The sequence below is a fragment of the Lepidochelys kempii genome, chromosome 17 (genome assembly GCF_965140265.1).
Source record: "Lepidochelys kempii isolate rLepKem1 chromosome 17, rLepKem1.hap2, whole genome shotgun sequence".
NCBI classification, from domain to species: Eukaryota; Metazoa; Chordata; order Testudines; family Cheloniidae; genus Lepidochelys; species Lepidochelys kempii.
This window is the reverse complement of record NC_133272.1, coordinates 3,141,172-3,163,903: the sequence shown is the minus strand read 5'-3', so window position 1 is coordinate 3,163,903 and position 22,732 is coordinate 3,141,172. Positions and strand designations below refer to the sequence as shown.

Here is a 22,732-nt window from a genome sequence, read left to right as displayed (position 1 = left end):
ATTCACAAACAACCTCCATTGTTCTTCTGCAAGGAGATTGGCAAGCCCTTTCCACTGAGGTCACACATGAGCCAGCTGGCCACAAGAGCCAGAAGGATCCAGTAAAGAAACTAACCTTGAAAGGCCTTGTCTACACTTGGAATGCTACAGTGGCACTGCTGATGTGCTTCACTGTAGACAATACCTACAGCAACAGAAGGGGTTCTCCCATTGGCGCAGTTAACCCACCTTCCTGACAGGTGGTAGCTACATCAATGGAAGAACTCTTCCATTGACCTAGTGCTGTCTACCCGGGGACTTAGGGTGTGGATTTTTCACCCCCTGAGCGACGTAGATGGTTCGATCTAGTTTTCTGGTGTATACCAGTCCTAAAGCTGGGAAGGAAGGGTATTGCTGAGATTTACATGTGTTCTGCAGATTGCACACCACGGGGTTCCACTCCACTCACCGTTCTGGCACCTCGTTGTGGCTCATTTGGGGATTAGCTCACCACTGGTTTGATGCCTCCTCAGCCCCCTTGCCCCAGTCTCTCACTCTGCAGCCTCCCACTTGAGCTGCAGCACTTCCTCTTTGTGTCTTGGTCCTCTGACCAGGTCACTATAGTTTCCCCCCTTTAGGGGTATCAAAGTCTCTCTAACCAAACCACCTCAGGCAGTCTTCAAAATCCACAGCCTGTCCATGCCTCTCCCCCAGTGATTGATAGGGGAACCCTGGCCTGCGCTCTACACTGGGGTCCAGCATAGGGACCCCATAATCAGCAGCTGAAGTCCATGAGGTCTCACTCTTGCTGTTGTTTTTCCTAGGCTTCTTACTACTCCTTTCTCTCAACCCTGAGAATAACTGCTGACTCTCTTTCCCTGCAGCTCTCTTTCTACTCTCCTCTCCCTGGCTTCATACAAGCCCCTCTTCTTCCTGCCCAGCTGGGCTTCAGGTTCTATTCCAGCTGTATATCCAGCCTATACCTCACCCAGGTGGCCTCCCATCCTGTCAACTAGCCCCTGCTGAGCCATTTTAACCCCTTTAGTGTGGTGTGATGGGGTATTCACCCCACACCACCCCAGGACAGGGATGGATGTGCGCTGACAAAGGAACACAAGGGATTGAATCTGGAACCAGTGTAGGTCTACACACTATGATGGACGGACATCTGAAGGGTCTGACTCTTTTACACTTCATTAGCAACGCTTGTATAACTTGTCATGCTGAAGTCTCACTGAATTGAAGAATGTGAGTGAGAGAAACGTGGGACAGACACCCACAGAGAAAAGCACATTTATTTGTGCATATCCTGAATCAACTACATGGAGTCAAATCCAGTATCCAATATCAATTTTATCTCATTTATCCTCCTGCACCAGCAAAGCAGAAGGGTCTGGTTTTAGCGACTGACTGTGTCCCATTCCTTGCTCACCCCTAGGCAGCACACAGCAGGATGAGATATGGTCCTAGGTATCAGACTGGTACATGAACAATAATGAACAGGAAGGACAAGCAGACCATCCTATTCCGCTGAGGAAAGTTAAAGATGACACCAGAGCAAGGGAGAATCTCTTGGGGCTGGTGTATTCGTTACCCTTTTTGAATGCTGTAATTAAGAACTTCTTTAATTAACAGAATTTCAGAGAGGGCTTTTTTAAAATAAACCATTTCTACTGATGCTGCTCCACAGATGTGTCCTTCATGCAAGGGCCCCTTCCCCGTCGCTCTTCCCGCCCTGCTGTTAAATTGCTTTGTTCAGGCAAGTGCAATAGGAAAAATATGACTCCTCTGCTCCCCAGAGAAAGTTTACGAACCCATCAACAGGAAACAACGGCCAGCCATAGCAGGGACACTGACATACTACACAAAGACCCAGGAATGAGCAGATAAATGAAACTACAACCCCACTGCAACAACAGTCACAGCCTGATACAGTTCTTGGCTCCTGCAGGTATGCTGGCTGAGGACGAATGATCTAAATGGACTGAAAAAGCCGCATTTTTCTGTGTTGTTGGGAACTTTGTAGTAACTCAGGAGCAGATGGTGTTTTCTCTCTATCCCTGAGAAAGAAAACCGCCACCTGTCCCCTGGACCTTGTGTAGCAGTGCACACAGCAAAGCTAGGCTTGGCCAGTCATGGGGGTTCCTCTGAATGAGTCTGTTTGCAAAAGATTAGTCATGCAGCCAACACCCTTACAGACCAGCTAATCCTTTTGGGAGAGATCACTGGGATTCCAGCCAGGTAAGAGAAGGAACCAAGTAGATGGCCCTGTCATGACAGAATTACTCTAGCCAGTCTAGCAGTGACTATGCAAGAACAGCTCCTCACAGCTGTACCAAATCCAGACTAGAGCTTCATTAGAAATGCAAGGAACTAATAGCCCATCCTATTAGTTAACAATCTTTAAGGGCTTAAAAAGGACATAAACAGTACATAGGCGGTGTACTGGCCTCTGCTGAGTAGCTGTGAATTTCACCCTAAGTGATTAATTCCCACCTCTCTAGAATCCCAGTTTAATGTCAAGTGAAGTGCAAAAGTGGTAACATTTATTTTCACCTTTCATCTGGAGCCAGATCTACACTACACTACAGACCTACATAGGTAGAACTGCGTTCCCTCCGGGGTGTGGATTTTTCATAAGCCCCAGCGACAGTTATACTGACCTAGTACCCCTCCCTCCCCCAAAGTAGACAGAGCTTCTCCAGTCAACATAGCTACCGCCTTTCCGTGAGGCCGATTAACTACGCCAACAGGAGAAGCTCTGCCATTGGTGTAGGAGCATCTTCACTTAAAGGCTGCAGCGGTACAGTTGTGCCAATGCAGAATTCTAAGAGTAGACTTGCCCTAAATAATTTTATCTTCGCTGTAATGCAGCCATCTCTGGTGCAGAATTCAGCAGCTGTTTAACACACATAGTTTAGAATAGGAAGTGAGGGAGAATTTTATATGCAACTGAGAACATACAGGAAATTTAGGAGCTCTTCAGGATAGGATCAGTTTTGTGTATGTATGTTTACAGTGCCTGATCTTGGTCGGGGCTTCTAGGCACTAAGGTAATACAAAGAAAACAACTCTGCATTTCATGAAGGAACCATCACCATACTTCTATATTAAACTAGTGCCTCAAAAGTTAATGACCCTTCTCTGCTCCTAAGAGCGTCCAAGACTCTCTGAAATGGACCATTGCATTTCCCCCACTATCTGAAGCCAAACAGAAGCCAGCAGGTCAGCCAGCAGTCTGAAAATCTTTTTCACACCCGGGTAGAGGCTAGAATTATTTTTGTGGCTCTTTGTTTGCAGAGCAGCTGCTCCCACCTCCTTATTTGGAAATTTTTGCTTTCTGGGATAGATTAGGGAAAAAAAGTAAAAATAAATAATTATGAGGTGAACACTAGTCTTTGAGGAATTCTAGCTATTTGTCTGATTATATGGCTCGCTTGCGTGCCTGCATTCCCCATGGCATGGGTTCTATAGGCTGCAGCAGTGATGCTGTAGTGAGATGCTGATTTAGACAACGATAAAATACAGCAGTATGAAAGTAACTCAACTACAAATACTTCGGAACAGAATGAGACAGCAGGATAAATGTTAGAAATCAGAGCGAGAGAAAGAAATGGTGCTATTGGACAAGAGATTTCTAGACCTGCAATAACAGAGCCACCAGAAATCTGGATGGGAAAGAAGCAGCAGTTGCCTTGATTTGATCCAGTCCTGATTTAGGAGCACAGAGACTCCTGGTCTCCAAAAAGTTTGGAGATATTTTCCAGTTCTTGGTCATGAGAACAAACAAGGTCCCTGATGAGATTTCAAGGACTTCTTGGGGCCACAGGTGATGGAGATGAAGGAATAGCTGATGCCTATGGCAACTGAAAGGCTAAGTCATAGAAAGAGCACTGTTACGAATTCATATCTGCAGAAGTTTGATCAGGTAGGATATTCTTTCAAATGGCGGCCTCCAGGAAGAAACCTTCCCCTGGAAGGAATGCAGCCCTGCAAGGAGTGGTGACCTCATGGTTGAGATATCTTCAGCTAGTCCAAATATTACAACAAGGAAGCCAACATAGAAGAATGCACTGTTCAATGCTTCCTGAGGAAGAAGGCATTCCTCCTCAGTTTAACGGTATCACTTAAAGACTGGAGAAGTCTTATAATCCTGTCGAGTCCATCAGCATGAACAATGGTTATTTTTGTTTCTACCACCCCACCCTTCACCTGTATGGAAATCACACAAACGTTTCAAAGTCAGGACACAGAGAGGCTACGTCTACACAAGCAGTTTCGTTGGTATAACTTATGTCACTCAGGGGTGTAAACCCTTCTTCCCCCCAGCGACATATGGTACACAAACAGAAGTGCCAGTGTGGACAGCTCTATGTCAGCAGGAGACACTCTCCCGCGACATAGCTACCGCCGCTTGTTGAGGTGGTTTAATTATGTCTATGGGAAATCTCTCTACACAGGAGATCTTACAACAGCGCGGCTGCATCGGTACAGTTGTGCCACTGTAAAGTCTCTAGTGTAGACATGGCCTGAGGAAACCCAAGAAAGTGAAGGAGGACTGTCCTCATCTAGCATCTAATGATTCCATCAATGTAATCTGTAACAAGGACTGAAGCTACTCCCCGAGTTACAAAAGCCTAAATTCACACAGTAACTACCTCAGTGCCACTATAATAGAGGTGGGGTCTCATTCAGATGGAAACTAGGATAATAGAGGGCCTGATACAAAGCCCATTAAAGTCAACTGGAGTCTTTCCTCAGACTTCAGAGGACTATGGGTCAGGCCCATGATGAGAAGAACAAAATTAACTGAATGTGGACAACGCAAATGGTAGTTTCATCATGAGTTTAGGTTTCAAGTAAAAATCACTTGGAGATGCCAGCCGAGGCCCTAACAGAGTTTTGTTCGCAGTATCAAACCCGCACAGAGAGAATCAAGCTACTGGCACTGGGTCTCACCACAGCAGGTTCAGCCTCGGTCCTATAAAACAGGCCCCAAAGCTCTAACACCTGCTGGTTATTCACCCAAAGAATAGCTAAGACCCTTCTCAAGGTTCCATTATCCTAACTAGGGTTTCCAACTGTCTAATCAAACACCTTTGCCCCGCCCTTTGTCCCGCCCCTTTCCTGAGGCCCCACTTCTTCCCCTTCTCTGAGGCCCCGCCCCACTCACTCCATCCCCCTCCCTCCATCGCTTGCTCTCCTCCACCCTCACTCACTTTCACCGGGCTGGGGCAGGAGTTTGGGGTGTGGGCTCTGGGCTGGGGCTGAGGGGTTCGACGTGTGGGAGGGGGCTCCAGGCTGAGCCTGGGGCAGGGGGTTGGGGTACAGGAGAGGATGCGGGGTGCAACCTCTGGGAGGTGGTTGGGGTGCAGGAGGGGGCTCAGGGCTGGGGGAGGGGGTGCGGGCTCTGGCCCAGTGGCACTTACCTCGGGAGGCTCCCTGCCTGCTCTGGCCCCACACCGCTCCTGGAAATAGTCAGCTCGTCTCTGTGGCCCGTGGGGGAGCCAGCGGTCTCCACGTGCTGCCTGTGCAGCGACTCCACAACTCCCATTGGCCATGAATTGCGGCCAATAGGAGCTGCAGGGGCGGAGCCTGCCTTAGCCCCGCTGCACGGGAGCCGCCCAAGGTAAACGGGGCCAGGTGGCTCCGCATGCTGCCCCCTCCGCACACCACTCCTGGAAAAGGCCAGCACGTCTTTGTGGCCCTTGGGGGTGGGGGGGTGTAGTCAGGGGGCTCCACACACTGTCCCTGCCTGCAGGCACTCTGCCCCCTTTGCAGTTCCCAATGCTGCAAAGTTGGTGCTCGGGGTGGGGGCAGTGCGTGGAGACCCCTGCGCCTCCCACCCCCAGGGGCTGCAGGGACATGCCAGCTGCTTCCGGGAGTGGCGCGGGGCCAGGGCAGGCAGGGAGCCTGCCTTAGCCTCACTGCGCTGCCAGACTTTTAGCGCCTAAAATCTCCCCATTTGGCTACAGTGGCCCCTGGTAGATAGAGCCCAATTCCAGTAGCCTCCTGGTGAAACTGAGAGGGTTGGAAACCCTAACTGACCCTAGTCTAGTGCAATTTATAGCAGAGCAGTGATCTCGGTGTACAAAAATCACTCACAGTGAACCCTATTGCCGGAGCTTATTTTGCCAGTTCCATGTCTGGAGTAATTCCTGGCTGGATAAAGAATTATTTCTGTAAGCCTTATAAGGTCCGAGCCTTTCTTTTGCACCTATGGTATTAACAGGCAAAAATGACAGGCATTTCTCTGAACTGGGCCACTCGCTGGTTTTATTTGTTTGTTCCAAACATTTCCTGCCTACGCGCCTGTCAAAATGAGATACAGAAAGTCCTGTAAATGGGCCCAGAGATCTCACTCTCTCTGCTTTCTGCAGACTCATCATCTGCACCGTGGAGCCAGCCACAGAGTCACTAACAATTCCCATTACCCTCAGCAACCGGGGAGAAGAGGCAGTGATGGAGGGAATGAGCAGAACCAAAACTTTCCTCACTCAGCCAGGGGTGGGAATTGAAATTTGCTTCTGAATTTAAGCACTCTCAAAGATTGGCTGTTTGGATTTGCTATTCTGTTTTGGCCCTTCAGAGAGGTGGGTTTGAACTGCAAATTCTGATCTGAACCTAATTTCAGGGTTTCTTTTAGTCTCATCCTGAGACTTAAACAGAGATTTTGCTTAAATTAAAATATCATTTTATACCCTCAGCAAAACCCATTTTGAATCGACCCGTTTCTCAGTTTTTACAGAACCATTTGAAAGAGACAAAGGAAAGACGGAACCACAAGACAAGAAAGGAAGAAAGATTAGGGTGGCCTGTTAGAAAGCTGCATTCAACATCCAAGGAAGCTGTATGAATGATTTAGTTGCTGCTGCTGTAGCCAGGGTGGTCACTGGCCTTCTAAAATGCAATGTCCTTTGGGATGAGGGTTCAAGGGGTCCAGTGGAACAGTTAAAGGTCAGCATGACCATATATTTCAGTAGTCAGTCTGCAAGAATGCGACTGGGATAGAGGTTTGTAATGGAAGAAATTTAGTAACAGGACTTTTATTGGAGGTGTTAAGCCTCCTTAGGAAAAGTAAGCACTGCACACAGTTATGAATACAATCTCTGCAATGGGATTACCAACTGACCGATGTGACATGAGCCACCTCAACAATGCACAGTAGTCAAGAGAAGCTAAAATACAGACCTGAAGCTTGTAATGCAGCAGGAGACATATCTCTGCTGTGTGTTTTCTCATGGAAAGTGCTTGTGCTGCTGGTCCTGAGCCTCCCATCTTTCAGAGAAAGGCTCGCCTCAGCTTTAGGGAGCCAAATGAGGGCTCTTTTTAAGATTTACCCCAGGAAGACTGCTCAAAGAAAGCATCTGATTTTAAGTGAGGTGCTGTTTCTACTTAGTTTCTCAGCTGGTGAGACTGAACAAGGACTTGTTTTAAGGCAACTGTCTGTTAGATGGGATTAGAACCCAGGGCAGCATCTTCATGGGTTGTAGCTCTTTGCCCAGCAGATGATCCTCCCTGTTGAAAACACAACCTACTCATTTGAACCCTCATTAATGCAGGGCAGAGGTTAATAAAATACTCAACAGCACCAGCTTTAATAATGCTGACAGAACAGCTATCATCATGTTTCTGGAAAATATAATTATACAGACGAACAGTAAACAGAACACCTGCATTGGGGGTCAAAAGGAGCACTGCAAATAAAGATACTGAAACCAAATCCATACAGACTGTGTGAATTCAGTTACTGATGGTCCTTATGGCGCAATGGGTAGGCCAACAATCTAATTCCAGTTTACCTATGGCTGTCAAACGGGAACTCTAGTAGATATCTGACCTGGCATCAGATGGATAAAGGATTCCTTCAGCTACTGACAACTATTAGTTAACAAACACTTCCCATCTGTGACAGTGTGGGAAGGGACAACAGCAATCCAAAAAGAAAAGGGGGTCAAACATACCATAACCCCTTCAGACCAGCCAAACTTCACAGGATCATGCCAGTAGGCTGCCAAGAACCATAGGGTTGGAAGGGACCTCAGGAGGTCATCTAGTCCAACCCCCTGCTCAAAGCAGGACCAATATCCAATTTTTGCCCCAGGTCCCTAAATGGCCCCCTCCAGGATTGAACTCACAACCCTGGGTTTAGCAGGCCAATGCTCAAACCACTGAGCTATCCCTCCTCCTCCATGAACAGAGTGTGAGATTAAAATGCAGTTCTAACTAGAAAGACCCAATGCCAGAAGCACCTTCCTGGAGACTGTTGGGACCAATTCATTCATCCTCAGCTGCTTATGGGAAAAAGGAAGTGGTAGTATCACAGTCTCCTCAGTGCAGACTCTAGCCAACTGAATGGAATGCTGCCATGCCCATAGACACAGTCATATTCTGCTACTTGTAACACTGGAAAATACTTTACAGAAGTTACAAGGGTCAAAAAAGGAGCATATGGGATAAACTGAGTCCTGCCTGTCTTTCCCCATTGACCTATTGCCTGTGAAGGGAGAAAGCCACATTTTCCCCCACTTTTGAGGAGATGTGTCATACACCCTATAGTCACAAGACCATTACATTAAGGTCTCACAAAACAGGATACACAGCCCCCAGCTAGATCAGTGTGAAAGTTCGTGATGCCAGAGAATCATCACACCCTGGTCACATTTGTGAAGTACTTCATCGTTTCACTTGGCATTTTCCATGTTTCCCACTGCCAAGCTAAGGAGCAAAATTTACAACCTGGGGAAAACACAGGAAAATTCTCAATTTGTTCCAACTGGAGAATTTTATGTCACAAAATACAGAGATTGAGGCAGGAAATAAGTTCACACTGGGGTAAATGTGCAATCTCTTACAGAAATGCACAGTTTCATAGATGTGGAAATGCATGACATATGACTAAGTCATTTGTTCTGGTCCCCCACCTGTCTATGTCTGCAGTTACTGGGCTGAGGGACGCCCATGAAGAGGAGGAGGCAAAAAAGAGGCAGTTTGCCTCACGCCCCCCATTTGAGAGGGCCACCAAACCGAGGGGCATTGCAACCTGGTGCATGGGGTCAGCATGCCACTAAGATGTGGTCCCTCTGTCATGGTGGAGGAGCAGCTGGGTGGCACTGATGGCAATATCTGGACTGGGGAACCCAGCCTTGAGTAAAGAGTACATCCTGTCCCCACTGATTTCCCACCTCTGCCAGCCCAGATCAAGAGATTAAAACTGAAAACTCAAGACACAGGTCCCTGCCCAGCAACACAGGACACTTTCCCAAGGCACTGATTTTTAGGTCCAATCGTTTTTACACTACTTGTTATTCTAATTGGTAAATTGCATAGCATGCAGCATGGGGAACAAACCCTCCACACCCACCCATTTGCTGAAATTAAGAGTTGTAATACTGCAGGGATGGTTTTTAATGAAAGAACTGAGAGTTTCATCACAGGTGGTGGCCATGTAATAATCCAGGTTTTATTATGGTTTCCAGCCAGCCTGCTAAAGCTCCATAACCTATTAGCAAACAGTTGCCCATGAGGATATGCAGTTTATCCAGCCCTGGGGGAAGGGAAAGGAGGGTCCCAGCCTCTGAAGGAGCCTTTGTGGAGCCAAACCAAGAGGTAGTTTGGCTTAGAAAAATTAAATTTTTATCAGTAAATGTCAGTAACTGGTGATTTCACCACACACAGACAAAAAATAAATAAATTCATCAATAAGCTGCATTTACAGACCAGCAAAGAATGAAAAATGCTGCAATTTAGAATTTGATTTAAGGCTATTTACTTTGTATATTTTGACATGTTATATTGACCCTCCACCCCCAATAATTTTGCACAACTGTGAAAAATTAAATAGATAAAAATAGAAAAAAATGCTTGAAAATAAACATCAATATTATCCATTGAAACAATAAGAAAAAAAAGAAATCCTGCCAAGCCTAGTGTTAGTTTATGGTTAAAGTTAGCAACTAGGAGACAAGTCAAACATCCACTGGAAGTTTGTGAAACCAATGCCTGGAAAAGAGAAAAGATGGCCCATTCTCAGCATGGCTCATTAGAAGAGGCTAGTTTATAGGATTGGAATGTGGGGATTTATCCACCTCTTGACAGGAACAATACACAGAGACTCTGAAATCTCCACAGATGGTGCATGTCCCTGAAGCCCTAACGGCCATTAAGAACCCAAATGCTGTGTGATATAGAAAGGGACTACTCTTTTTTCTGTTCTGTAAGTACTGTGTTAATTTAGTGCTGATGAAACATAAGCACTAAATTAACACAATTGACAGCCCTGCATATTGAAATCCTTTGATGACCAGAACATGGACAGCAGTAGCATATACTTCATCCACAGTACACCTCTAATATGCCTCTATACTGGCTAAAGGGACCATCTCTACAGGTGGAAAAGGGAGTTCAGACTTCGTGACCATCCATACCTTTACCTCTCTGCTGAAGATGCCAACAAGGGGGCCAATTAGTATATATTGTGAAGGTGGGTTTTGTGGCTTGCACACCAGTCCACTGGGAACTGGATTGAGAGCACAAAAATTACACACAAGTTCAACCCCTTGCATAGGTGAGGAGCACTGCTGTCCAGATGAGGGTATGGCAGGGAAGAGGGCAGAAGGAAAATAGAAAGAATGCTCCACAGTGCAATAAGAATGTTACCTATAAAGGGTTGCCCACTTCAAAGGAGGAAGAACTTCAACTGTTTGGTTTAAAAAAAAAAAACAGTTAATAATTAAAAGACCAATCAAAGGTTTTCCCCAGTCAAAGAGCCTCAAAGAAGCCCTGTGTAGAGGAGGTGAGAGCTGCAGAGGGTGAGAGGATATCTGCTTCTATCATGCTGTCTCTTCCTCAGTCTCAGTGATGTGACATAAAAGCAGTGTTTCGCAGCCTGTGGGAGATAAGCACTCACACATTCCTAGTGAGTATTTCCCCTCCCATCTTAAGTCTCAGAATTGTCAGCTTGCACTCAGGAGACACCTATGGGCTGGACATGCATTGGAAGAACTGTGCCCCTCGTCCAGGAGAGGAACAACAGACAGAGAGTCAGGTGAGCAGTGAGGTGCATGGTCACAGCTGTTTGTGGGAGGCCAACATACAAACCAGGAGGTACTTCTGGTCTGATGTCTGCTGCCTTGGTGGGGCTGTGAATGGGCTCTTTGTGCAGAGCTTGCCCCACACTATGCCAGGCTGAGCTAAAACTTCAGCTTTAAACTTTCAGCTACCTTTGTTTAAACATGTTAAAATCTATACACCCAAACTTCTGCAGCATTTATTCCACCTGAGGCAAGGGGAAAAGGAGGAGGGGACACTGCCCGGTAACTGTTCAGAGTGATGATCTAATAACAGCATTATCACTAGCAGCAAGTGATCCCTGGACTGTTTTAGACCAGAATTCTGGATGGTGGAGCAGATTTGAAAACCTCTCTTCACTAGGGAGAAAGTCTCACATGATTCACCCCAAATCAGGAAAGGAAGCAGTCTGGCTTCACACGATGCATTTAGAAGCTGTTTTATTCTTGCTATGGACAGACAAATGTAAGGGACATAATGCTTCCTGCAAAGTGGTGCTGCTGAGCTAATACCCAACCCAGTCGCCATAGAGGGATGAACCCCATTCACTACAGGAACTGGTTGTGCACAGGGTCTTCCCAATCCCATTACATTTGGGGGCTGTTTAGTGCCTCAATTAATTTGGATTAGTAAAGCATCCCACTGAGCTGGTGCTGTCCCACGTGAGCACTGGGCCCAAGCACCCGCTTTACAGCAAGAGACACTTGCATTTGCTTTCTTGCCTGTGAAAACAATTACTGGGACTTATTTTTAAAACGTCCTTTCCTTCCTTGTCCTGTAGTGATCCAGCCCATTGCCAACAGATCATTATCCACACCCTTGGAGGACCAGCTCCTAAAGAAGCGATTGCATCAGGCTTAATAACTTGGCATTGTAAAGAATTACTACACCTTCAATGTAAATGTTACACCACCAAAGTGCCCAAACCCTTTAGGGGCTGGAAAATCCAGCATGGGATTCTCCCAGCAAGCTTCTTTGCTCAGCTATTACTATTAAGGCAGCTTGCTGGCCCACCTCAGGGGAAGCATTCTGTACTGCGGTGCAGGGGTGCTGTCCTCACTCACCAGGGGAGGGAGCCAGTGTATTCAAACACTGATTGTTGGGAGGGTACAGGAAATGCCCTGTTACCCTGGTTACTTACCAGGGTAACCATGGTTCTTCTCTGTCTAGTCATACTTGTGAAATGCACTCCTACTGGTGCTGAGTATCAGAATGCTTCTGGAAAACAGAGCCTGTGGGGCTACAAAAAACACCTCTTGGCACCAAACATTTAGAGCCAAGGTTGTAAAAGGACCACATAGCCCCACCACCTCAGTTTATTCTGGTAAACTCAAGAGTCCTGTAAGAAAGCTGAGACAGAAGTGGGAGGGTGAACATGCACAGGCAACTCTCTCAAAGAACTACAGTTACCATTTTGGGCTTGTCTACACTTACGTTTTATAGCTCTCTAACTTACTGGCTGAGGGGTGTTAAAAATCATCCCCCGGGGCGCAGCAAGTCTGAGCGCTTTAAAGCGCTAGTGTGGACAGGCTCCGAGCGCTGGGAGCCATGCTCCCTGCGCTCTGAGCTAATCCCCTCGTGGAAGTGGATTACCAGGAGCGCTGGGAGAGCTCTCTCCCAGCGCTTGCACATGGCCACACTCGCACTTTGGAAGTTTCCAGTGTAGCCATGCCCATAGTGAGTAACTCCAATGGACTTCAGTGGGATTTCACCCATGATCTTTAACACTTAGGTCCAACACTTGGGAGCTCAGCAATATCAGAAGACAAGGATGTATTTACTCAGCCTGTTCTCCAGCACTTTTTCCTAGCATCTGGGCAAATTCAATTCAAAATACAGAGACCAAAGCCACTTAAGCATTCAGCTAGTAACTGGTAATAGCACACCTTACCTGATCACTCTGGTTACAGTGTGTATGGTAACACCCATCGTTTCATGTTCCCTGTGTATATAAATCTCCCCACCGTATTTTCCACTGAATGCATCCAATGAAGTGAGCTGTAGCTCACGAAAGCTTATGCTCAAATAAATTTGTTAGTCTCTAAGGTGCCACAAGTACTCCTTTTCTTTTTGCTAGAAGAGAGGAGTATATACCCAAGTTGTCACAGATAGCACTTACCTGAACAAGTCACACTCAGCACAGGACCCTGCAGCCCACATTAATCTTTGTTTTCCCAAGGACACATTTTCCATCATCAGAACATGTCTGTCCCCAAGACTTACTTCTTTTATTTCTGCATATTACCATTGGCTAAACCTCCTGCTGATCAGGTCAATGTAATGTAATTAATGCTGATTACAAGGATAGAAAATTGTAGCTCAGTTGAAACCTTATGAGCTCATAGGAATAGTCACAGTGATAATCATAGATCGTCCCACGCAGGGGGATGGAGCACTCAGCCAAAGAAGCTACCTTGGTACGTTCAACATCTATCCTTTGAAGGACATTCAGACCATGGGGTCATAGAGAAGCAATATATGCCCTGCCATTGCACTGAAAATAATAGAGGGCACTTTTTGAGAGCTATCTAGGCATATGCACGGAGTTCATAATCAGGGAAGAAAGGAAAGCTGGTCTATTAAGATGTGTGGAAAGTCTGGATTAGCCAGCATTGTGACCAAGGACCATCTTTTATCATCCTGGAGGCTTGAGTAAACCTGCAAGGAAAGAAAGTTGGAAGATCAAAAGACATGCTTACCTGCTGCTGCCAGCTTGTGAGCAACATACAAGAGACCAAATTCAGATCTGATACAAGCAGGTGCAACACCAATAGAGTCAACAGAGAGGTGCCTTCTTACACTTGGCCTCAATTTGCCCCAGCAACTCTTAAAGCTATCTTTCAAAGGGAGATCTTATAAAGACTGATTTAATGTACAAGAGGAAGAATCAATGAAGCTAAATTGAACAGATCAAGATACATCCATTTTAATGCAACTGAGGCAGCAGCAGCTCTATCAGTGAGACTCCCTTTGGCAAAGCTACAAGGACACATCCTGTGCTGCTATTTGATGGAAGTCCCATAGGAGGATCTTTCAGAAGGGATGGACCAAGGGCAAGTTTACACTACTCTGCTACATCGGCACAGCCGCATCGATGCAGCATGTCTGGTGAAGATGTGCTGTGCTGGATGGGAGAGCACTTTTCCCATCAGCATAATTACTCCACCTCCACAAGAGGCGGGAGCTATGTTGGCGAGACATAGCGTGGTGTGGACAATGTTTTAAGTCGATACAACTTACGTCGCTCAGGGGGGTGTTGTTTTCACACCCCTGAACAATATATGTTACATTGACTTAAGCGGTAGTGTAGACCAGCCCCAAGATGGAGTTCCTAGCCATGCTACGGTTTCCACAAGTAATTTCCTAACCATAAGGCCTTGAGGAGCCAAATAGAACCTGAACAAAATGGAGTTAGTCTTCTCTTTCCCGCCCCACTAAGTCAGCAGCAATATTTAACATTCTGCCAGTGCCAATGCAGAAAAGCTCATCACTTTGCCATCCAGTGCTGCTTTCCTTCCCTTCCATCACTGACAGGACATAATGAATCTAGTCAACCCCCCGAGAGGCAGACTGGCTTTTACATTTACTGTTATACTATATCCATTCTATTAATTCTTAATGGATACTAACGTAACACCAGCACTGGGAGACTGGATGGTTCAGACACAAGCTACAGAGCCCTTTAGCCATAGCACAAGCTGATGAGTCAAGTCAAATAAAACTCCCAAGCACACAAAATTTCAGTCCCTTTCTCCAGGGATGAGTTTATTTTTCAAAACCAAAATTGTCCAAAACCAGTCAGAAAGCATAAAACATATCCTGCTGCCTGCCCCTTCCTAAAGGCCCTTCAACAGGCTTCTGCCCCTGCCCACACACCAGCTATCACCAGTCAGGACTTCCATCCCACTGGTGTGGACAGCCCCCTATATAGCTCCTTTCCCCTGACTCTGGGGCCCTTGCAGTCTCTTCCCCGGGCTGGATTTTTAAAGACATTTAGGCACCTACGTCCCATTGATTTCCATGGGAGGCAGGCCCCTAAATACCTTTAAAAATCTGGTTCTTGTTGACCTGCAGGTTATCACTTGAACCCTGGCCTCAAACACATCACTTGGGAGGCAGCTAATTAGTCACTGGAGTGGCTAAAGGGCCACCCCAACCTAGGACACGGATTCCTGGAATGAATACAGCCTAGAGAGACTATCAGCTGGCCTACAGACCAAAAGTGACTGTTGCCATTTGACATCTGTCAGCCTCTGTGGAATGATTTAGTGATGAGTCCAGTTCTAGTGCAACTGTGGTCACATCACAAAAATATACCATCATGGTTGGCATCAGCTGGCCTCAAAAGATAGGGCAAATTAAAATAGAAATAAAAATTACTCTCCTGAGGCAAATAAAGTTGTACAAGGCTGGTTTAATCAGTAGTTTGTTACTACTCTTCAGATTATTACACAGGCACAAGCAGCTCATGTGAGGAAGAGGTGACTAAAGAATGAATCTGTCCACCACAAGTTGTGGTTTGCTGGCTCTACTGGCGAACAGAAGGTCTAAGACTCACCATTTGAACCCCTGGAGGATGCAGCTTACAGTTGGTATTTATTTGCATACAAACTACTAGTCAAGAGTCATTAATTTGGTTGCTCCCCACTCCCCTTTCAAATTAATCTGTTCTCTTGGGCTCTTATTTGGCAGAGGTGATATGCCGACACATCACAGAGCTCAAATAAAAGGCTTCCAGTATTAACAAGGGGAATGTGGGAGAAGCAGAGGAAACAGGGACTTGGAGGAGGACTCTGAAGATGATAGAAAGCAAGAAATACATTAAAAATGAAGTTAATCACCATAATTAAATCATATTTCTATAGTGCCTTTTATCTTGAAAGATCCCAAATGCTTTATGAACTACACATACACAGAGGAATCCCTTCCTCCACCATGAAATGTAGCCAACTCTGGGGTGGGACGGAGCGGATGTTTAAAAGGGTACAGCAATGCTACCCAAGAGTATTCTCTTACATTTGGTATTCTCATTCAAGCCAATTAAACAATGAGCAAAATCCCAACAAAGAAAACCTCTAACCCCTGGATAACCTCACTGGTCACCTCTTTCCAAATAGAGATATTATCATTTCTGCTGAACCCTGCTGTTTTCAAGCCATTATTTCCACCTACTCCCAATGATTTTAATCATCAAGTTTGCAAATTTGAAGAGGATAAACAGAAAACACAATCTCACACTGTGTTCATTGATATCTTCAAAGACTGCAGAATGCTTGCTTAGAAATCCAGGCTGCCTAACCAGCTAAGGAGAGAGACAAGCACAGATCTGAAGACCTCTGTATAGATCCAAAGCTTGTGTCTCTCACCACCAGAAGCTGGTCCAAAAAAATATTACCACACCTACCTTGTCTCTCTCATACCCTGGGACCAATACAGCTACAGCACTGCATATAAGTAGCTATTGGTAATCCAAAGTGGATATCTGAGTGGTTCCCCTTGCTACATACCATAAGATGGCATGGTCTTGTACTCCTCCACACAATTCCTATGAAGATCTCCAACTATTTCCTATGTGATGTGGCCTCATTTTACACAATATCATCACATGTAATGTTTTCCACTGGCTCTGGGCCTGACCTGGCACTTGGAGAACTAATTCTGCTGAATAGCGAACAATATCTCTGCATTTCTATAGGGCTCTTCACTCTAGGAGAGCTCTCCCGCCAACAAAGCGCTGTTCACACTGGTGCTTTTCATCGATAAAACTTTTGTTGTTGGGGGTATGGTTTTTTTCACATCCCTGAACGACAAGTTTTACCAACAAAAGTCCAGTGTAGATAAAGCCTACGAGTGTAAACATATTTCAAATTATGGTCCAAGAGATTAAAAAGGACTGTGGAATTTGGGAGGATGAAAAGTGTGTGGGGTCTAGTATATTGCAAAGGAATGTCCTTGTCCCTGGGTTTGATACACTAATGACCTTGGCAGAACGTAGACAAGCTTGGGAGGAGTCCGAGTGAATGTTGTGCTATCCATGTGGCTCAGGGGAATGCTTTTCACACTACTGAGTGACTTAGTTATACCAACTTAATTTTCAAGTGTAGACTGGGCCTTAGACACCAAACAACAGATCACTTTAGGTATGTCTACACTGCAACACCACAAGCGGCAGGGAGTAGGATAAGTGTAGCTACATGCCGCAGTGAAAAGTGGGCTGCATCCACACTGTAGTGCATAGATACATGTGGCAGCGAAAGGCTCTGGCTGGGGGCAGGCAGTGGGGAAAGGCTCCAGCAATAGGGGAGGAAGCAGGACAGCACACTGGTAAAAACAACAGCATAGACAAGGAGTGCAGAGAACGGTGTAGGGTACATGCACAAATGGTTCAGGCATGTCTCTACATTGCTATTTACATCGGTCTGAAGGCATGCAGCGTATGTACTCTAAATGCTGCCATAAGGAGTGTGCAGTGTAGACATACCCTTTATGAAAACTCATCCTCCCTGGCATCTCTTCTCCTCTACCACTTCCAGCCTCCCAAATATCCTCCTCAGCTAGTTAGTGCCTCTCTCAGATCCCCTATGTAATCTTGGCTGCTCCCAACTTTTTTACCTGGTAAAGAGGATTTCCCTCCTGCTTCCTGACAGCACTGACACCCAGCCAACAGCCTGGAATGATCACAATTGCTGCCATCCTTTACATTGCAACCCGTGTCAGTCAGGGGAGATGGCCAGAGTTGTTCAAATGGAACCCGCCAGGCCCTGAAGTCAGATGCTGCTGCACTTGGTATGGCTTTTTATGATTGTTTCTGAGGCTAGCTAGATCCTTACTGGTTTCAGAGTAGCAGCCATGTTAGTCTCTATCCACAAAAAGAAAAGGAGGACTTGTGGCACCTTAGAGACCAACACATTTATTTGAGCATAAGCTTTCATGAGCTTCAGCTCACTTCATCGGATGCATTCCTTACTGACATGCTAGAGCAGTGCTAGACAAAGCTCCACATCCCTGTCTCACAGCATTTCACTCCCACTTGGACACAGCAGGAAGTGTATTGTAGGATTTGGTTAACCCCAGCATGGCATTTAACATGTGTTGGTGTACCTGGGCTTCCCTTCTCTCCTAGGCTCTGTGCACACTACAGCTCAAACTGAATTAGCAGCAAACATATTTAAATGTGGGCTTCCTGGATGTGTGTGACCATGGATTTTATTTAGAACTCCGCTCTGATCCAAAGCATACTGGAAGCATTTAAGGCCAGATTTTTAAAGTAATTTAGGCCCCTAACTCCCATTTAAATCAATAGAAATATCTTTAAAAATCTGCCCCTTAGGTATCACTGGCTATCTTACCTAGGAAAGCCACACATCAAACCTGCCCTAGGCAGTGTCCATAAAGTTGTCAGCAGAATAATTCTTGGCCACGCCAACCAGGGAAACTGACCTCAATAACTATGTTTACACAAAAAGAAAAGGAGTACTTGTGGCACCTTAGAGACTAACAAATGTATTTGAGCATAAGCTTTCGGAAGTGAGAAAGCTTATGCTCAAATAAATTTGTCTCTAAGGTGCCACAAGTACTCCTTTTCTTTTTGCGAATACAGACTAACATGGCTGCTACTTTGAAACCTATGTTTACACAGAATTGTATAAGCCTGCAGCGTTTCAGCCACAGCAAGGACAGGACTCAGGTAGGCCAAATTCTGCTCTGGTACACCCAGTGTAAATTTGGAGTAATTGAGGATTCAGACTTCTGAAAATGAGAGCAAAATTTGCCCCAATCTCCATTCAAACAGAAACAAAGCCACCACATACTGGCATTTATGGTGAAGTGACAAAGAGTAAAGCTTCTGAATCCCTGGGTCTCATCAACAAGCAAGAGATATCGGAAGCAAAGCTTTCATCTACCTCTCATGCTTGAAATTTAGGTTCTCATGGCCAGTGTTAGCCCCCCATCAAGGTGACCATTTAACTGTATTCCTCAGTCATGCTGTTATCCTGCAAAGCATAGAATATCAGGGTTGGAAGGGACCTTGGAGGTCATCTAGTCCAACCCGCTGCTCAAAGCAGGGCCAATCCCCAATTTTTGCCCTAGATCCCTACATAGCCCCCTCAAGGATTGAACTCACAACCCTGGGTTTAGCAGGCCAATGCTCAAACCACTGAGCTATCCCTCGCCCCCAGAACAGGGTTAAAACAAGACCCAATCCCATATACACTGCAAGAACGGATTTTAATCTTGCTGAGGACAATGGGGTTGTAACCCTGTCCCCTCAACACAAAAACCTTACAGCATGGCTTGAAACTAAGGCTGAGAGTTTCAAAGCCATCAAGGGGATTTAGATGCTCATTACTGATTCATTTTAATGTCAGCTAGGCATTCAAATTCTGTAAATTTCTTTGAAAATTTGAGTCCATTTCCTGGAATTCTGATTTTGAGCTATGGGAGCCCCTGTCTCCCACCCACCCCTTTGACTTTGTAATATCAGCTCCCCCCCGCCCGCAATGAGAATAACACACGTTCAGCTTCAGTGAGACTTTCCTTTTCCCTGGGGCAGCATTTCTTCTGGTGACTGACTATTGGTGGACTATTTTCTTCATTAGGCTGGTTATTAACATACTGCTAGAGAGTTCTACCACTGCAGTGCTAACATCCAATGACAGATCTAAATTTGTTAGTCTCTAAGGTGCCACAAGTACTCTTGTTCTTTTTGCGGATACAGACTAACATGGCTGCTGCTCTGAGATCTATCTTGGAAGATCACATGTTCCAACAGGTGGCAATGGGAAGTGTTGATTCCATCACCACACCCCACCCCAGATCAACTACATGGTGTTTACATTTCAAATGGCTAGCTACAGGCCTGCTTTGCACTTATACCATTGGTTTATCAAGAGTCTTTCCCCAAAACGGTCTTGATAGAATTTTGGGAATAAACGCCCCATGACAACAGTGAGAAGAAGCAGAATGCTAGTAAATTATCTGCTGAGTGATCTCTCTGCACCTTCGAAGGTCCTAAGCTCAAACAGTCCCTTAGCTAGGGACGAAGAGAGCCCACCGTTCTCCCCTCAGTAGGTGTCACAGAGGCAAGCAGGGTGAACCAGAGGGCAGCCATCAGGGCAATAAAGGCAGATTACCAGCTTGTTTCAACACACAGTATAGCCATATACGCTTGCAGTGGGGAATGAAATGTACCTGCCATTAGACCCCACCTTCCATAAAACGTTCGAGTGCTTAATATGCAAAGCACTGCTTCAGAGAGACAATGGAAAGAGAGAGACTCTTCACAAAGGCATTATTTTAAATTCTAAAGGCCTGGAAAACCTAAGGCCTCAGGCCATAAACAATGAATGGCAGAGGCTCACCCTGCAGATCCTGATATGTTGTACATCAAGAGATATACATTACAACTTTTTAGCTGCATCATGTAGACTACGTGGACTGATAATCCCTCAGGCTCTTTACTCAAAGGAGCAAAGGGTTTCTTTCGAAATCCTCATGTAAGGAGGGCGTTGTGATTTCAGGTATGTACCAACAATGAATGGCACTTCCTAGTCGCAAGGTAAACAACTGTACTATCTCCAGCATATTGGGAACATTCCGAAACAGCAGCATTACAGGACAGCCGCCTCTCCTTTCTGCTCAATCGGACTGTGCAGTTAAATATCTAGAGCACGAACTAAGCGTGTGCGGCAAAAGCAGAGAGAGACACAGAGAACAACAACGCAGAGCTAATACAAGCAGCCTCCCGAGTACACACAGACCTTGCTCCAGCTCCTCCGGTCTCCCCGGCTGGTTACCCATCTTCAGCAAACTCCGGTGATTCCTCTCCGAGATTCTCTAGCTCATTGCCCTGCTCATGCACCGCATCAGAAGCGGACCTCCCCCATCTGCTTTTCAGTGTGTATGTGCCAGTCAGATCCAAAGGAAGGAGTCAGCTTCTTCCTAGTTCCTGACACCAGGAACAGTGTCTGCTGCTCATGTTAAGACAGCGGTGGCTAGGCTAGCCCAAGCCCTCCTACCTCATTACAATATTATGCACCGAAGGGCCGGCCTGTGCACTTAATTAGCGGCCTGACTGCTGGAATAAAGACAGAGAGGTGACTCAACGTGCAGCGTAAGCCACACAGAGGCAGCAAGAGCAAACTGCAGGCAAGTCACAGAAAGGCAAGGACTGAATAAAACCCCATTACCAATGAGAAACCTATTCTAGACACAAGCAGGACGCAAATACCTCATCAGGCCACTAAAATTAAGACACGGCGGGGGGGGGGGGTCCTGCCCCAGGGGACCAGTAGAAGCAGCGCTTTAAAAAATGACATATACTACACCAGAGAGACAAAATGGGTGAGGCAATATCTTCTACGGGTCCAGCGTCTGCTGGGAGAGAGACAAGCTTTGGAGCTCTTCTTCAGGTCTGGGAAAGGTACTCCACACAAAAAATGCCAGGTGGAACAGATTGTTTCGCACAAGTAGTTAACACATATTGTAAGGCTGTGGCTTTCAACCTTTTTTTTTCCATTTGCGGACCCCCAAACAATTTCAAATGCAGGTGCTGACCCCTCTGGGAATCTTAGACAGTCTGCGGGGTCTGTGGATCACAGGTTGAAAACTACTATGTAAGGGATAGAGTTGCCGGCCCTCCAAGATTGTCCTGGAGCCTTTAATGAAAGATTATGTCCCGATGAAACCTCCAGGAATATGTTCAACCAAAATTGGCAATCCTAGTAAGGGACCATTCAAGGTAAAGTGTTTAGCAGAGTAAAGAGCTTAAATTCATCATTCTGCTAGACACAAAATCATGAACTGAACAGAGACACTGGATTTATGGCTTATTACCAAATCTGTAACCTACTAACCCCCTCTTTTTGCAGAGGTGTTAACAGGCCACTCTGCCTTGAATGGTCCCTCACAATATGTGCTTCTACTTATCCTAACCAATCTGTTCCACCTTGCATTTTCATGTAACACTAGAAGTACCTTTCCCAGACCGGAAGAAGAGTTCTGTGTGGCTCCAAAGCTTGTCTTTCTCATCAACAGAAGTTGAGCCCAGAAAAGATATTACCTCACCCACACCTTGTCTCTCTAATATCCTGGGACTGAAGCGGTTACAACTACACGGCATACACTGCACCAGAAAGTCTCATGACAAAGAGATCCGAACACAATTCTGAACTCAGAGGAGCACAGAGAGCCCCTGTGAAGTTAGTGGGAGCTTAGCACAGGCAGCCAAAGGTTTTCTAAAACCTGCCCTGAATTTTAGTGGGAGGATTACAAACAAATTAAGGAAGTTATAGCTTAAATTGCTCAAGAGCAGCTCAGGCTGAACCTTATCCTGAAAAAAGGGAAGGGAATTCAGAATGCAAGCTGCCATCCCGTCCCCTAACTTTTATGCCTAGATATGGGAGGCTGGACAATTTGCGACAGGACTGGCCAAAATCCCCTTAATATCTCAACCTATTGGGGTGAGTTATGTGCCAGTCCTTACTTAGACTGTCCTTGCTCTTGACAGTTGAAGTTAAAATGCTCCAGGTTATTTTGGTGCACCTGTTTATATTTAATTGGATCCTGTTCAACATCATCAGACTCCAGTTGAGAAGATGCCTTGAATAACGGATAACTCATGTATGTTCTGCTAAAAGGGATGATCTGCGGTGATCCAAGGTCTATTTATGATGATTTACCA

General features: G+C 45.8%; 1 protein-coding gene across 10 annotated transcripts in view; it reads right to left on the bottom strand.

Moving 5' to 3' along the window:
* Window positions 1-22,732, bottom strand: part of SPECC1 (sperm antigen with calponin homology and coiled-coil domains 1) — a 171,952-nt gene that overhangs the window by 91,199 nt on the left and 58,021 nt on the right. The window contains exons 1-2 of one of the 10 annotated variants that reach the window (XM_073315161.1): window positions 20,811-21,108; window positions 13,273-13,707 (exon numbers count right to left, since the gene is read on the bottom strand). The exons of 8 other annotated variants lie outside the window; for them this stretch is intronic. In XM_073315161.1, the coding sequence (XP_073171262.1) occupies window positions 13,273-13,297 (25 nt within the window). In that variant the 5' untranslated portion in view covers window positions 13,298-13,707; window positions 20,811-21,108. Of the gene's footprint in view, window positions 1-13,272; window positions 13,708-20,810; window positions 21,109-22,732 lie in introns of those variants that run through there. One more of the 10 variants, XM_073315160.1, reaches the window with a different exon arrangement.